The 14,907-nt window shown below is 38.4% G+C and overlaps 1 protein-coding gene across 2 annotated transcripts; it reads right to left on the bottom strand.

Moving 5' to 3' along the window:
• Positions 1–2,139: 2,139 nt before the first annotated feature.
• Positions 2,140–14,622, bottom strand: etnk1 (ethanolamine kinase 1). Of its 2 annotated transcripts, XM_057323913.1 has the most exons (9): positions 14,355–14,622; positions 11,400–11,659; positions 10,075–10,215; positions 9,605–9,622; positions 8,395–8,537; positions 5,667–5,750; positions 5,387–5,547; positions 4,261–4,334; positions 2,140–4,171 (listed from the first exon to the last, which is right to left on the bottom strand). In XM_057323913.1, the coding sequence occupies exons 1-9, from the start codon at positions 14,499–14,501 to the stop codon at positions 4,099–4,101; spliced, it is 1,101 nt and encodes a 366-aa protein (XP_057179896.1). In that variant the 5' UTR covers positions 14,502–14,622; the 3' UTR covers positions 2,140–4,098. The 2 variants fall into 2 exon arrangements, with proteins under 2 accessions (XP_057179896.1, XP_057179897.1); XM_057323914.1 differs by lacking the exon at positions 9,605–9,622 and having other exon boundaries at positions 14,355–14,621.
• Positions 14,623–14,907: the final 285 nt, after the last annotated feature.

The raw sequence follows: 14,907 nt of genomic DNA, 5'->3' as shown, positions 1-14,907 counted from the left end.
ATTGCCTCAAAGCTAACACATATGGGCTAAAAATAATAAAATGTGAATTTTCTTTCATTGTCCTGCTGAGTAAAACATTAGAAACCATCACAGAAATCTAATGGATTAAAGGGTTATAATAAAAATCATACTGGTTTTAATGAAAACTAATGGTCTCTACTGGTAATGTGGTTCTGTTGGTGGAATGTTATCTGGTGGATGGGAACCACTACAAAACCATTTAAATCCTACTAGACCCTGCTGAAACCATTAAAGATGTTGTAATGGTTTTAAAGGGATTTGTATCGGTTTTAATGGAAACCGTAATGGTGTCTACTGGTGTGTGATGGATTCTGTTGGTGGGGTGTTAAATCCTACTGGAATATGCCCAAAACACTACAAAAAGGAATTTTGTGATAGTTTTAATGAAAAAAGCTAATGGTTCATAATAATATTTAAATGGAAACCATTAGAATCTCTGTGATGGTTTCTTTTGGGTTTCTATTGGTTTTTTTTCAGCAGGGGAATAACCCTGCTGAAAAAATCAATAGAAACCATTAAAGAAGTTATAATGGTTTTATTGGTTTTAAAGGGATTTGTATTGGTTTAAATGGAAACTGTAATGGTTCTACTGGTATGTGATGGATTCTATTGGTGGGATGTTAAATCCTACAAAACACACTACAAAAAGGCATTTTGTAATGGTTTTAATGGAAAAAGCTAATGGTTCATAATGGTGTTTTATTGTAAACCATTAGAATTTCTGTAATGGTTTCTGTTGGGGTTCTATTGTTTTTTTCAGCAGGGAAGTGACTCCACACAGTATTTTGTAATGGTTTCCATGCTAAACACCTAATGGTTCATACTTGTAGAGAAAACTATAAATATTTGTATTGTTTATATATATATATATATATGGTTTCTATTTATAATGTGTTTTATATTTGCTGATGCAGATGTCCAGCCCCTAAAACATCTTATTTATACCCACAAAGATATTGAATCAGCACTGAAGCCTCTTGATATCATCTCATTGTGTAGAAACATTGGCGCTGACAAGAGCGTCCATTAAACAATGATAAACTAATGAGGTTACTGTGAAGTAAAACTAGATCGAGCAAGCTGCGTACAACTACCCCAAATATAAATACCCCCCCCCATGTTTAAAGAGCCATTCATCAGATAAAAATAGACTGAAGAAGTCTTACGTGATTAATGAGGTGAGACTTGTGCTAATTACTGTTTCATCCGCTTGTAATTAGGTTGGCACATCTAATCAAGATGAATGAACGCCTGACCCGCCGCACATTGTTTGTGCCTTTTACATCTTTATTCCTCAAAACGTATTATCGTGACCTTGTCTCTATGGGACACGTTGCCATAACTGTATGGCTTTATTACACCCTTCCGCGGCGCGTTAAAAGAAACGCTAAGAATAAGAGCTTTGTCTCGTAGAGTAGATGCTTTTAAGCTTTTGCAGTCATTTGTTCCATGTCTACCACCTGTTGTGAAAAAAGCAAATGGGCTTTTTGTTAAGATGCATCGTATGCTGTATTGCAGAATGTAGGCCTGTTTGTGTAGGAAACACTTTTTTAGGTTTATCGTATTATTTGTAGTAAATGCATACACATCCTACTGTGTTATTATTGTATGTAAATTAGGCAAATGTAGGAGTCAAATTGTACCACTTGGCATGTTTTGTTTATTACACGCACTTGTAATTCACTTCAGACAAGTGTTTGTAATTTGACCTTTGTAAAATGGAAATAAGTTGAGGCGTGAATATCAGATATTGAATTTGGTAATTAATGTGGAGCTCTCAGTAGAAGCTGCTGCAGGGACTGAAACTAATTCAATTACAACATGAACCGAGCGCTGTTATAATTATTTCTTTCTCAAAGACTTTGTAGCGTAAAATACAGGCATGATTTTGTTCATCCCCGCTGTTACCCAATTGTTTGAACAAAGTGTTGGCACAATCCATTATTCAAAACTCAATTTGCCATTAAAATAGACATTGGTGTGGTGCAAAACAAACAAACACAACAGAACGGGTTTCTCTGTGTAACCTCACAGTTTAATCATATTAGGAGCTCCTTGTGTGCGTACTGTTTAAAAATGATGTAAAATATTATATACACTACAACACTAGGCAGGAAATACAGGCAAAATATGTATAATTTTATTTCTATTCAAATAATTTGATACAGAATCTAGGATGCAACACTTCAGGATTTCATCCCCAGATTTAATCTATTTAACAGTTTAGAAAAAGGATAATCTCAGTTTAGTTATTCACAATGGACATAGTTTAAGCAAAGTTTCTTTCTTTTACAGTTTGTTTACAGCTGTGCATAAACACCTATACTCAAACTGCCAGAAGACGCTTGCATGAGGCAGTTCTGTACAAAGTTAACTCAAATGTGCACCCGAAGCACTTGATTGGCTGAAAGTTTGGAACTACCCGTCACTTTCTGTTGTATAGAGCGCAAAGACATCTGTTATCTCAATAACAGCTAACTGCAAAACGTGATACGCAAATTGTTTTCTGGGAATATTGCATGTATATTATCGAAAGTAAAAGTGAAATAAAAATGTAGCATTTGGTGTGGTCCAAGACAGTTCAAAAACGTAATCGAGGTGTTAGACTGACAGTTACAAAAGAACTGGCATAGAAAAAGAAGCATACTTCAAAATACAATAAAACACCAGAATTTCACAGTTTCTAATATTTACAGTATTGTACGTGGTTGCGTGTAGGAAAAGTGACACTGGAAAATGAGGTAAATGAGGCCAGCCAGGCGGCGCGAAGGTAACGCTTAAATCTCAGAGCTGAGGTTTGCCATAGAAAACACCTTTAAATGATTTTAAATAAGTACTGATTATCGATATTAATGAGCTACATGTAATCACTGCAGAATGAATGAAGTGTTTTAGTACAGCGACTCATAATATGCATAACGGGGAAAATAAAGTGTTAAATAAAGCTTACAGCTTACGTCATTTATCTGCTACTAGTACTAATTTGAAGAGGCCGATCTGAAATACAAGCGAGGACTGATTTTGTTCTCAAGTTTGTGCAAAGAAGGCTTAGCTATGCTGTTGTGGCGCAAGTCGAGTAAAAGCGATAGCTAAGTGCGTCTAGCAGCCGATACAGTCATTAAGGCCTTTCCGGAATACATCCGATAAAAACACACTCGCAGCTCACTATCGCTTCATTTAAATAAGTATAAAAACCTTGTTTTAAACAGTAAATATCACCGTGCTACTTTTTACTATGTTGAAAAATACACTGTGCAACATGTACAAGCCAGAAATATCAGCACTTTGGTGTGGCCATCAGAACTTTCATCAACTACTTTCTCCAAGCACCACGCTGAGGAAACTGATAAGAAACTATAAATTCACAGTGACGGGATGAGGGGAAAATCTTCATTCAGAAACAGAGACAAAGCTACTATTGGTCCCTGTATTCCACATCTCACCAAAAGGACCCTCGTAGAAACAGACCGGCCTGAAGCTTGGCGTTCAGATGACCGCACGGCATCAGCGACCTAGCCGTATAGTAAACCCACCTTTGCTATACAGTACTCGGACTTCTCCCCTTAAAAGTTGTGTAAACAAGAAGGAATTACCTTTAGTGGGTTGCTGAAATGACCCCAGAGGACCTTATTGTCTAAAAGACGTTTTTGTTGTCGGAGGTTCACGGGAAACAATATCGGGGGTTACTTTAAATTCTCCAGGGCTTTTCACATACATGGCTATTTTATGGTTCCAAAGTGAGCCAAGGATATTGTGCGTAGTAGCAAATGTCAACCGTTTGCTGGTTCGCAATATTGGCAATATTACTCGACTGAAAGTGCGTTACAACTAGGGCACGGGATGACCCTCTCTCAACCAGCAGATAGATGCGGAGAGGGCTTAGGTTCTTGGTTTTCTACCACACTTAACCGACTTGATGAGGTGTTGAGTTCAGAGATGAGTTCAGGGGCTTATCTAAAAGTATTCAGACAAGTGCGTGCAGTTTTCAGTCTACAAAAACTTGAAGAGTCTTCCAGTTAGTACTTGTGTCCACCAGGGGGAGCTCTTCGCTAGAGGGTAACGCGAGCCGCATTTAGATTATTCTGGAAGGTGCAGTGATGTGACTTCTGGCTTCATCTTGAAGTACTGGCTGAAACGAAGGATTGCGTATCTGCAAAAACAAATGTGACGTGAAGTGTGGGTTTGCTGTGTTTTAAATGTCACTGTGTTGAAAAGTAATGTCGAAGAGTCAAATCTCACCCCAGGAAGTCAAAGTCGATGGTTGAGTATTGCGCTTGGATTAAAGCCCACAGTCCCCAGAAGAAATGAGATGCCTGAATAGAACAAGAACACAAGTCCATAAAGTAAGCATCTTTTTGTGTTATTTTATGTGTATTTATGAATGTTTGTGTTTTCTTATTTTATCATGAAACAAAATAAATATGAATTCTATTTTACGGAAATAAAATCAACATTTTTACTCCGTGACTCTTCAGTTTTCACCCAGACACTAAAGTTAACACAACAGATTGTACGTCAATGTTGCTTAGAAACATTTAACCTATGCCTTCTAAGAAAACACTGTTTCCTTTAGTGGACCCATTAAAAAGGGGAAAAATTGCTGCATGCAAGTTGTTTGTGTTGATTTTGGATCACTGACAGTAAGGTAAAAGCTAATAAAATGTATCACATTAAAGCCCCTGTGATCAGACTAAATCAGTCTTTCCATCATGTGAGTGCAGATCACAGGTTTCCTGGTCAATAATAAAGGCTCAATCATTAGAGAACTGCACCGAAAAAAAAGAGTCAAATGATCCCAAACAGACAGGATCTCACAGCCAACTCAGACTGTCCTTTGTAAACACTATCAGTCCTCTTAGTCTATGCATGAAAAGACGCTTAGGAAAAAAGAATGCAAACTAAAGGCACCTACATTTGTTTATTATGATTAACACTGTGGTCTTACTTTTAAGGCCATATTAAAGGAAAAGTTCATCTCAAGTCGTTATTTTGTTTTGTTTTTCGCACATAACGTATTTTCGTTGTTTCCAAAAAATTAAATTGAGCCACTATGAGCGGATGGACCAATTTAACGATGTCTTTAGTACTTTTCTGGACCTTGACATCAACTATAACCATGACGTCTATGTGGAGGCCTGGAAATCTCTCGGACGTCATCTAAACTATCTTTATTTGTGCTCCGAAGACGCCGGGAGGTCTTAAAACATGTCGACATCATGTGGGTGAGTAAAAAATAACACAATTTGGATTTTGAAATGAACTTTTCCTTTAAGCGTTTTTTTTTCATGTTCCTGAGACGTATCTGTATATGCTGCATGGTATATGCAGCCCCAAAGCACCAAAACGCGTCACAGTTTCTACTCACCAATGCGAATCGGTTGACTTGCACATAGAGCACCTCAACTTCAGTATCGGACACATCTGTGCCCAATGATTTGTATTCTTTGTATGCCTCCAGATAGGCCCTAAGCCACTGCAGCTGGAGTTCTCGACCAGGATACAGGCTGTAGTCCACCTCATTCAGACCTGTGAATCACGCCCAAAAACCGTACACAATCACTTACAGTCACAGACCATGTTGTAAAACGGGTTTCTCAACTCCGTGTGTTTGCTTCATCTAATAATGGCTGGTCATATTCCATTACCTGCAAATTCATTGAAGTGTTTCCCAATGTCAAAGGCTTGGTAATTGTAACCAGCGTATTCGTAGTCAATGAATTTGACATTTCCTGCGGGAGGGCAAACAAAGGAGAATTAGTTGATAAAAGCGCACGGGCACTGTCCTCTAAACCCTTTTTCTTTTTTACTGTAACATTCTATGCCTGTATTAGCAAACCAACACTACATGGGGTTTAGCTGCAATTTAAATGACTGATCAAATGACATCTGTGTAAAGGAGTAAGGATTTGCATTCTGGTTATAAGACACGAAAGAATACACAAATGACAGAAATAAACAGATTCCATGCGCTCACAGCATGCAAGATAAACAGCATGTTATATTTATAAGTGCGTGCTGAAAGGAAAAGTGAAAAACTTGCACTAACATCTGTAGTTCCATTTTGGTTAGTTTAAAGTGTGTGGTTTTTTTTATTTCTCTTATTCTTTCTTAGTGTGCAGGGTTAACTACAATTCAGACGTGTGCGTTTTTTTCCTTGAAAGCTTAAGCACTGTGGCGTTATCAAATCTTTGCTCAAAAAACATTGGCTCAACCAAGGATTCACGTTCAAGGCTAACCCATGACGGATCGAGAGAGTGGGAGACCTGTCTAAAAATATGACCTGTTTTCGCAATTCCATCGGGGCACAAAAACGGCACACAAACGCAATTTCTTACTTCATTACAAAATATGTGGGCGCGAGTTGTCATTGCAAGTTTTACACGTTTTCTTGGAAATATCTTGTTTGTCTGATGAAAGAAAGAATCATACACAAACAGCTTGGTTATCTACAGGAGAAAACACAAAGAAAGTGGTAAAAATAGAAGAAGTATTCACATTGGAGTCAAGCGTACGACTTGTAGTGCAAAGACGAATCGGACGATCGTAGGCCACAGGGTTGGAAAAGACAAGAGGTAAAGAAGAGAAAATGGGCAACGATGCCATCTAGAGGCACGTAGAGTCTGTCTAGCAAGCAATGACGTATTTGTTGGACAGTGGTTGTGATGTTGTACAGTGCTGACTTCAGAATTCAAAGCCTTACTCCTCTGATGCAATCTAAATGTGTAATGCAATGTCCTTTTAATGTATTTTTAAAGGGGTCATGTCATAATTTCGTTTTACCTCTAAGGTCCTGTAGCAGTGCTGTAGCTCAAATGGTAAAGCATTGGATTTGCAGCGCAGTAGTCGCTTTGGAAAAAAGCGTCTGCCAGATGCGTAATGTAACCGTAAACGCAAATAAATAATACATATAATACATTTTTGGGCCAAACATTTATTTCCTTTTACTGTATTTCTATTGCTAAAAATGTGTACTACAAATAATTTGTGTGTTCATAGTACATCAAGCTCCTCAAATAACATTTTTTATTTCCTCATGACATGACCCCTTTAAAACAAAATCACGGCCTGCTTTTTTTTTCCATTTGTGTGCTATTATTACTGTGCCTTGCATTCCAATTGCTCTAAAGCTTACGGTGTGTAGGGAAAGTTTGATTGACATTGGACAGAAGTGTTGGTCTACAGAAAGAGACACGTGAGGTTGTTACCAGACCCGGTGGCATCCTAGCGGGACACACTGAACATCTCCAGTCAGTGGCTATAGCCCTGTGCAGCAGATGAAGAGATTTGGCAAACTCACATCTGTCACAGAACACACACAGCTTCACTGCAGAGAGGCCAATGGGCACCTCCCCTTTAAGAACAAACACGGCTCATCTCATAAACGCACACCCCCGCCACACAGCATCCCCATTGGTCGATTAGCCAGCCAATGAGGCCACAAGTTACAGCCTCTATGTAAATGCCATGGTGGCTTCCTGTGCAGGTCGAGCCTGTGGGACTCAAACTTATTTGACTCCCTGAGTGACAACGAATAGAAAGAAAAACAAAAACAAGTACAGTCTCGGAAAGCTATTACGAAACAGTCTTTGTACGTTCACTGTAGCACTTTATGAAGGGGGCAGAGATAATTAAAAACACCCTTTGGCACTTAACTGTGAAAACTTTCGCAGTCTGTTTTTCAAAAGCTGAAAAGAGGAAGTGGCTTGCCATTTTTCTCTACAAATGTAGCCTCCTTCCTCTCTGAAAGTTATGGTTTGTGAAGTTCAAATACAAACACGTGCCCAAGGTCGTAGCTGCCTCCAAACCCTGTCCCTGATCCGGATTTCCATGACTGAACGTCTGTTATTGTGAATTATTTACAGGTTCAAGAACAGTTTTAAGGGCAACAGGTACCTTTAGGGCAGTAACAAGCATGTGATTATAATTAACAGTTTAAATGCGTCTGTCTCTAAAAAAAAGGCGAGAGACAGGAAGTACGTTTTCCTGTGACTACTGCGGCCATTTTCTCACTGCTCACTATCTTCCAAGTCACACTCGCATTCATTCCCCAGAGCCTGTCGCCTCCGCCAGCGCAGGACAGTCGCCAGTCTCTACATTATGAAAACAGCATCACAGCAACATTCCCCAAAGCAACACAAACACACATTTGCTTTTGATTTAAAAAATAAAATAAAACACATTTTGTGGAAACCGGTGGATTCACCTGGTCCATTAGTGAAATTGATGGATGAGAATGTCATTTTAAGATCTTTTAGGGAAGGCCATCCAAACTAAATTTAGGTGAAAACACTGAAGTCAAGCCTACCTGAGGCAGGGGGGTTGGGGAAACAAACGCTGTGGCTGAAGGAAGCCGGTGGGATTTGAAGGACTCACCTTCCTGTTGGTTGCAGATGATGTTCTTACAGAGCAGATCGTTGTGACAGAGAACAACTGGGGAGCCCAGTTTAGAGAGGCTCTTCTGAAGCCAGATCATCTCCTCTCTGAGGAAAGTCGTGCTGGGGACCTCGCTGTTCAGCCTGCCAACAGGTCATTTTAAGAAAGATATTCAAACGAATATACAATATCTGGACTGTTGTGATGAAAAATGAGAATTTATGAACATTCTCAATACGTCTCTATTTTGTCATGCAACTTTGAATATGGTGTAATATAGCCTATGCAAAAATGAAATGTTTTTATTATTAAATAATAAGTAAGAAAGTCACATTTTTTTATTTAAATTAGATGAAAAACATTTACATTTATGCATTTGGCAGACGCTTTTATCCAAAGCGACTTACATTGCATGCTATACATTCGTATTTGAGTACGTGCAATCCCTGGGATCGAAACCATGACCTTGGCGTTGCTAGCGCCACGCTATAACCACTGAGCTGCAGGAAAGCTTTTTATTTAACATACTGTATCTTAGAGGTCAATGGTCTTCAAAGATTACACATTTAATAAAAAATAGGTTTCTCAACTAAATCTGATATAAGTATTTTTCATAGGGTTTGATAAATGTTATATAGAAACTACTTGAAACATTTGTACTTAAAAAATACAACAGTGCATGACCATTTACATGAACTCAGATTAAAAATGTTCATTTAAAAAATGGAGAAATTGGTGAAAACTTAAGTCCCAGCCCCTTCCATGTCTATTCAACCACCCACACATACATGCTTTTACAAAACGAGCACATATTTGTGTATGTGTGCGTTTTGTGTAATATTAAGTTACATGATGTGTTCGCACATGCCTTCATTATTGGGTAAATTGCATTAAGTTATGAACGTAAATGCACAAAGCAAAACTAGCCCCCAAACGGCACTGATTTCAAGTTAGTAGCAACAATTCAAGATTAATTATAAGTATAGTTGTGAGTATATAAATAGTAATGTAACCACAGAAACACTGGATGGGTGTGTTATTTGGTGCTTGTTGTGAAAGCTCTAATTGCTCTTGCTAGAAAGCAAACCATCACACTTTTCATCAAAATAATTAGTTGTGCTTTCTAGTCCAGTAAGGCCATCGCATAGCAACGTACTAAAGACCTCTCGGAACATCGCGGCGTTCTCAGATAATGCAAAAATCTACTTGCCTCCTGCATATTTCCCACCTGCAAAATTAACCAAACAACATTCATATACATTGCTGCTTATCCTGTTTGTAGATTGACAGCTAAACGAGTGCTGCCCTGAACTTGTGCATATACGTGTCTCTGTGCATGTACCAGAAACCATGACAAGATGAGTCATGTAACATTGGGTGGGTTTTCAATTCACGATGAGGACAGGACATGTTTATGTCGAAACAAGTAGAGAAATGTCATGCATCAGAAGGATCTTTTAGGCTTCTATACGTAACTGTCAGTTAAGATATATTCTTTGGCAATGCATCAGAGCTCTTTAAAGTTCAACACCTTTGAGATGTGAAAGTGTTGCGATTGCTTTAATTCTGCCAAATTGTTTTACCTAAGGGTATGTTACTGTGTACAACTCTCTACTTGTACTGTTTTGCTGAAGAAACGCCTTATTTGGAAAAAAGGTTGGTTTACAGTTCTCTCCTCACCTCTGGTCCTTTTCAGGGTCATTAAAGTGGGAAGGAACAAGAGAAAAGAACTTGCTCATCTTTATCCAGAGGTCCGATTGGGGCACCCAACCGTTATGGGCATGTATAGCGTGGTACTTCGCCATCTGCCTTGCAATGTGCCTGTTAACAAAACAAAACGTATGTATTATAATTTGCAGTATGATAAATCCTCAGGTGATCATGAAGCTGTGTGCTACTTAAAGGGACAGTTCACCCAAAGATGAAAATTTAGTCCCGATGATTTATATATGCATATTAGGGCTGTCAAACGATTAATCGCGATTAATCGCATCCAGAATAAAAGTTTGTGTTTACATAATACATGTCTGTGTACTGTGCATATTAACGTTGTGTTTATACACACATACACATACATGCATATATTTAAGAAAAATATAAAAATTAATAAACGTTTATATGTAATTTTAGTTATTGGTAATAATACATCTCAAAAATTGTATTAAATATATATACATTTATGTGTATGTTTTTGTATTTATAAATACAAAATGAATATGCACAATACACGGACACATATTAAGTAAACACAAACTTTTATTCTGGATGCGATTAATCGCGATTAATCGTTTGACAGCCCTAATGCAAATACAAAAAATGAAAACTTAAGCCTTTTAACTTCAAAAAGGATGCAAAGGAACCATAGAGATGTTTTCAATATGTTTTAAAGTTTTATGAAGCACACAAGCTTTGTGTGAGGAACGGGCCAAATTTTAGATCGGATCGGTTTAATTTATAAATAAATCTTTCAGACCGCTTTTGTGAACTGGATTAAACAATTCATTGAAAATGAACAAGGCGGTCCTGTTAGAACTTGAAAGCTCCAATCCCCGTTTTTTGTAACTACATTTGCATTTTACTAAAGCAGAAACGTAATACAGGTTTGAAACAATATAAGGGTGATTAAATGATGCCTTGAATACTGTTCCTTTAAATGAAACTGTTTAAAGTAGCTTATCGGCCAGCATTTCTGCTATCGCCCTGCTAACACAGTAGCCTTGTTCTTTCACAGCTGTCTGAGAACCCACATGTGTTGGCAGGAGGCCTGGGTCAGCGTGTGAGCAAGACCATAGTGCGTCATTGCTCGTCTTAAAGGATTACAGGGTGAAGGTTGAAGTTACAAGCGTCTGGCTAGTTTGAGGTCAACGCCAGGGTCTCTATCTCCGTCCTACTTGTTCTTAATCAATTACCGCTGTATTACGAAGGACAACAGTGTTCTGGCCTCAATCCGGCGATAAAAAAGCAATGAAATGATAGTTTGAGTGCTCCGAGCATCTCTTTCCCACCTGAAGAAAGCAGGGCTACGGATATGTTCAGGTTCCAGTGCCACACCCTGGAGAAACTCATAACACAGGCCGTTGTTGAAGGTACAGTAGAGGCGTGGCGCACATCGATGCGCCTGAAGAACACGGAAGCTCTTGACCTCGTTCTCACGGTCCACAAACAGCTCCGTCTTATGCCCGTAGACGCGTACCAGGACCACTTCCTGCATGGAGCTGCCGACATAACAGCCGATCAGCTTGTTCGTAATGCCGTCTGTGAAAAACTGCGAAAAGAGGAAGAAAAGAAGCGATAGGAGATATCGACTCGTGCAGATGGTTTGAGGTTGACCTTTTGAGAGATTCATCAGAAAACCCTTTGTTAGCATCAGCATCACGTGCTCTTTATCAGTTCCTTTTGGATTTATTTGATTCCTAAGTCAGCTGACCAGAAACCGCACACTTGAGAAATTCAAGTTTGGGAAGAAAGAAAATAACCATGTAATAAAAAAAACAATGTATCCAGATCAAATATTTTTTTCATTTAATAAAATGTCATTTGCGAAAAGGCTGTAAGGCACCAAATATTTCTAAACATATTGTAATTTCGAAATATACGCCCTAACAACAAGAATGTTTGATAGCTGTCGCATAACAAAACACTAAACCGCACCTTAATGTCGGTTCACAAATGTAGGTGTATGACTCGGGTGTCACGAGTTGATTTCAAACTGATGACAACAAAAAAAGCATACTTCGTCTGGTGGAGCTGAACAAATTTGCATTGTCTAACTAATGTAAATGAAGCGTGTTTGGGAAGCTTGGCATTCCATCTGCATTGGGATTCAATGACAGAGGACGTCAGGAATTTGATTTCTGCGAGCATCAGTGGGGACTGGCATGTGCTGAGCACCCCGTATTGTTTTCAAGTTCATGAAAACATCCCAGTGCGTATCTTATTTCATTCCCAGATTTAAGCAGGTTACACCCCTACCAATTTTATTTATACAAGGAAATAACTCTTCCACACCTCGGGCTAAGCGGCGTTGAGTTTACATGAATTTTGTTACAGATTGCTGACTTTTCATCTTTCTTTTTTTTTACATGCGGTTTTTTGCTGCCATGGGGAAGTGAGTTTATATGTATTTTTTGTTTATTGGCTTTACTTATTGTATTATTATAAATGAAAATGATGGTATTAAAATAACTACACTATGATCCCCTATGCTGGGATTACTATAGAAATTACTATAGCAAAATCACCTTATAACCTATAACGGCACAAATGTCTGTATAGAAATGATCATGCTGATATGTCATTGAAGGACGTTCATTAATCAATTGACACTATAAATCACCTGAAAAACTTGATTTGTCCACAGGCACAGAGCAAAAGAAAAGACTCGAATCGCCATAGTAGCAAGCCCCAAGGCAACAGAAACCTGAATTGTAACATTCAAGCTTGTCAAAGCCATCAATACATGCAGGTTCCAGAATGAAATGGTTTGTAGTTCAACAAACTAGACTTCCAAGAAAGTCTAAGACAAGTTAAGGGACTAACATAAATTGTTGTAATTATATGAAGGCCTGCATGTTTGTTTGCTCTTGGAATAGTCAGGACTGACAGTTGTGCGAAATCGGTTGTTGGACTGCTAAAGGTGTTTTTGCCTTCATAAGTTTGTGAAAGGTATCCTCCCACTGTGATCTTGATTCCACCCTTCTCAGGTTTATAAATGATGTATGTGTTGTGTCACGGTAACACCAGTGCAGATATTCCACTGGAATGAAATGCCACTTTAAAACTAATTATGTCACTATTAACATAAACTCATTTTAGAAATAAGGAATGTTGTATGGCAGCAATTGCATAACTGCGTGAGTTAAACTGAAAGTGTCGCTTTAAAGACTTTAAAGCTATTTATTGACATTTGATCTGTGTTTGGACATCAATCATAAGTGTCAATGTAGGAGAGTCCATGTATTGAAGTTTTTTTCCTATTTTTTATTTCGTGCCAGTTTCTATGGCTACGTTCATAGCGAGAAACAGGTTTTGTTATTCAAAAATGAAACTAAATAAGGTGTTTGAGTCATGTTTTCTAAAAACCTGTGGATCTAATTAAAAGCCTTCTCAAAACAAGCATAACAGAATTAGACAAGTTCCTCATAGGGGTGGAAGTTTTACAGTTCTTTAGAAATTGTATTAATGAGTCATATATATGAGGCTCCTTAATATGCTACAATGTACTCTAAAATAAGCCGTTATTATGACAGAATAGACTAAAGAATTAAACCAGGTCACAAACTTAACATATTTAAGTTTATATATACACACTAAATATTGCACAAATGTTAAACCATTATTACACATATTATTACGCATTAACTATCACATTTAAACCAATTACTAATTCGTAATTACACATATTATTACGCATTAACTATCACATTTAAACCAATTACTAATTCGTAACTACACATACATAAACCATGTTTAAAATAGCGTCTTAAAAAACGCGCACACATTATGAGTTTGATGAATTACGTATTTCATCAAACTAGTGGACAGTGGCATATAGGCCTACTGTATAAGCTACAAAATATCTAACATCAGATATCCTCCGCCCACCCATTTCCCGTTACAAATTTAGTTACTTTTACTATTTCTTCTTACATTTACAGTTGTAAACGCGTCTTCATTGTGCTTTTAAAAAGCACCCTGTTGCATGAATGAAAGAAGAACGTTTTCCATAAATAAGAACATTGCAAAAGCATTGCTTTGACAGCTCGCGTTGGCTGCTGGTGTCTCTGCCGAGCGCCATGGTGCAGATGGGTCCATCTGGTGACGCAGCTCAGGATTTGAAGACTCCGCTTTGCATTCTGCATTTTATCACGCATGTTAACGTGCTTCGGTCACCACATGCCGGCTTTTGACGAACTCAGAGCGGTCGAATTGTAAGCAACGGGTAAAAGAGTGAGAATTACCTTCATTTTGACCTCCGAAGGTTTCCAGTGGGGTCTGAGCGTCTTGATCAATTTCAACGCTCCGGCTCTGAAATCGTGCTCGTCCACAGTCACGTCTAATTTGGGAACAAGCGGCGCGCTTTCGGGAACGTGGATGTAATTGGCCATTGCTGTAAAGTATTGCTTTTACTGTTGTAAGACTTTGCAAGCTCTGTGCGACGGCGTGGAAGATTCAATGAATGCGACGAAGAGAAGCAGGGTGCGGATTTGAGCTCAGGTTCTGCGCGGTTACGCCTCCTGTGCGCACGTTCGCGAAAGTATCGTTTTTTTAACCGGTTCGTTTTGAATGATTCAGTTGAGCCGACTCGGAAAGTTTTTGTAAATCACACGACTGTGTGAAGTTTGCTTGGAAAGAAAATGGTGTATTGTACAATCATATATACCACTCACTAACCACTTCAATCCAAAATACAATGGAAACAATATTTAACAAAATGTGTTTTTCACGTGCGTGATGGCTCAATGAACAGGTTCATTGAATCAAATAGTCCGAACGAATCAGATCCATGAATTG

Source organism: Triplophysa rosa, linkage group LG24 (genome assembly GCF_024868665.1).
Source record: "Triplophysa rosa linkage group LG24, Trosa_1v2, whole genome shotgun sequence".
Lineage (NCBI taxonomy): Eukaryota > Metazoa > Chordata > Actinopteri > Cypriniformes > Nemacheilidae > Triplophysa > Triplophysa rosa.
Note: the sequence above shows the minus strand (reverse complement) of the source record. Positions and strands in the feature narration are given on the sequence as shown.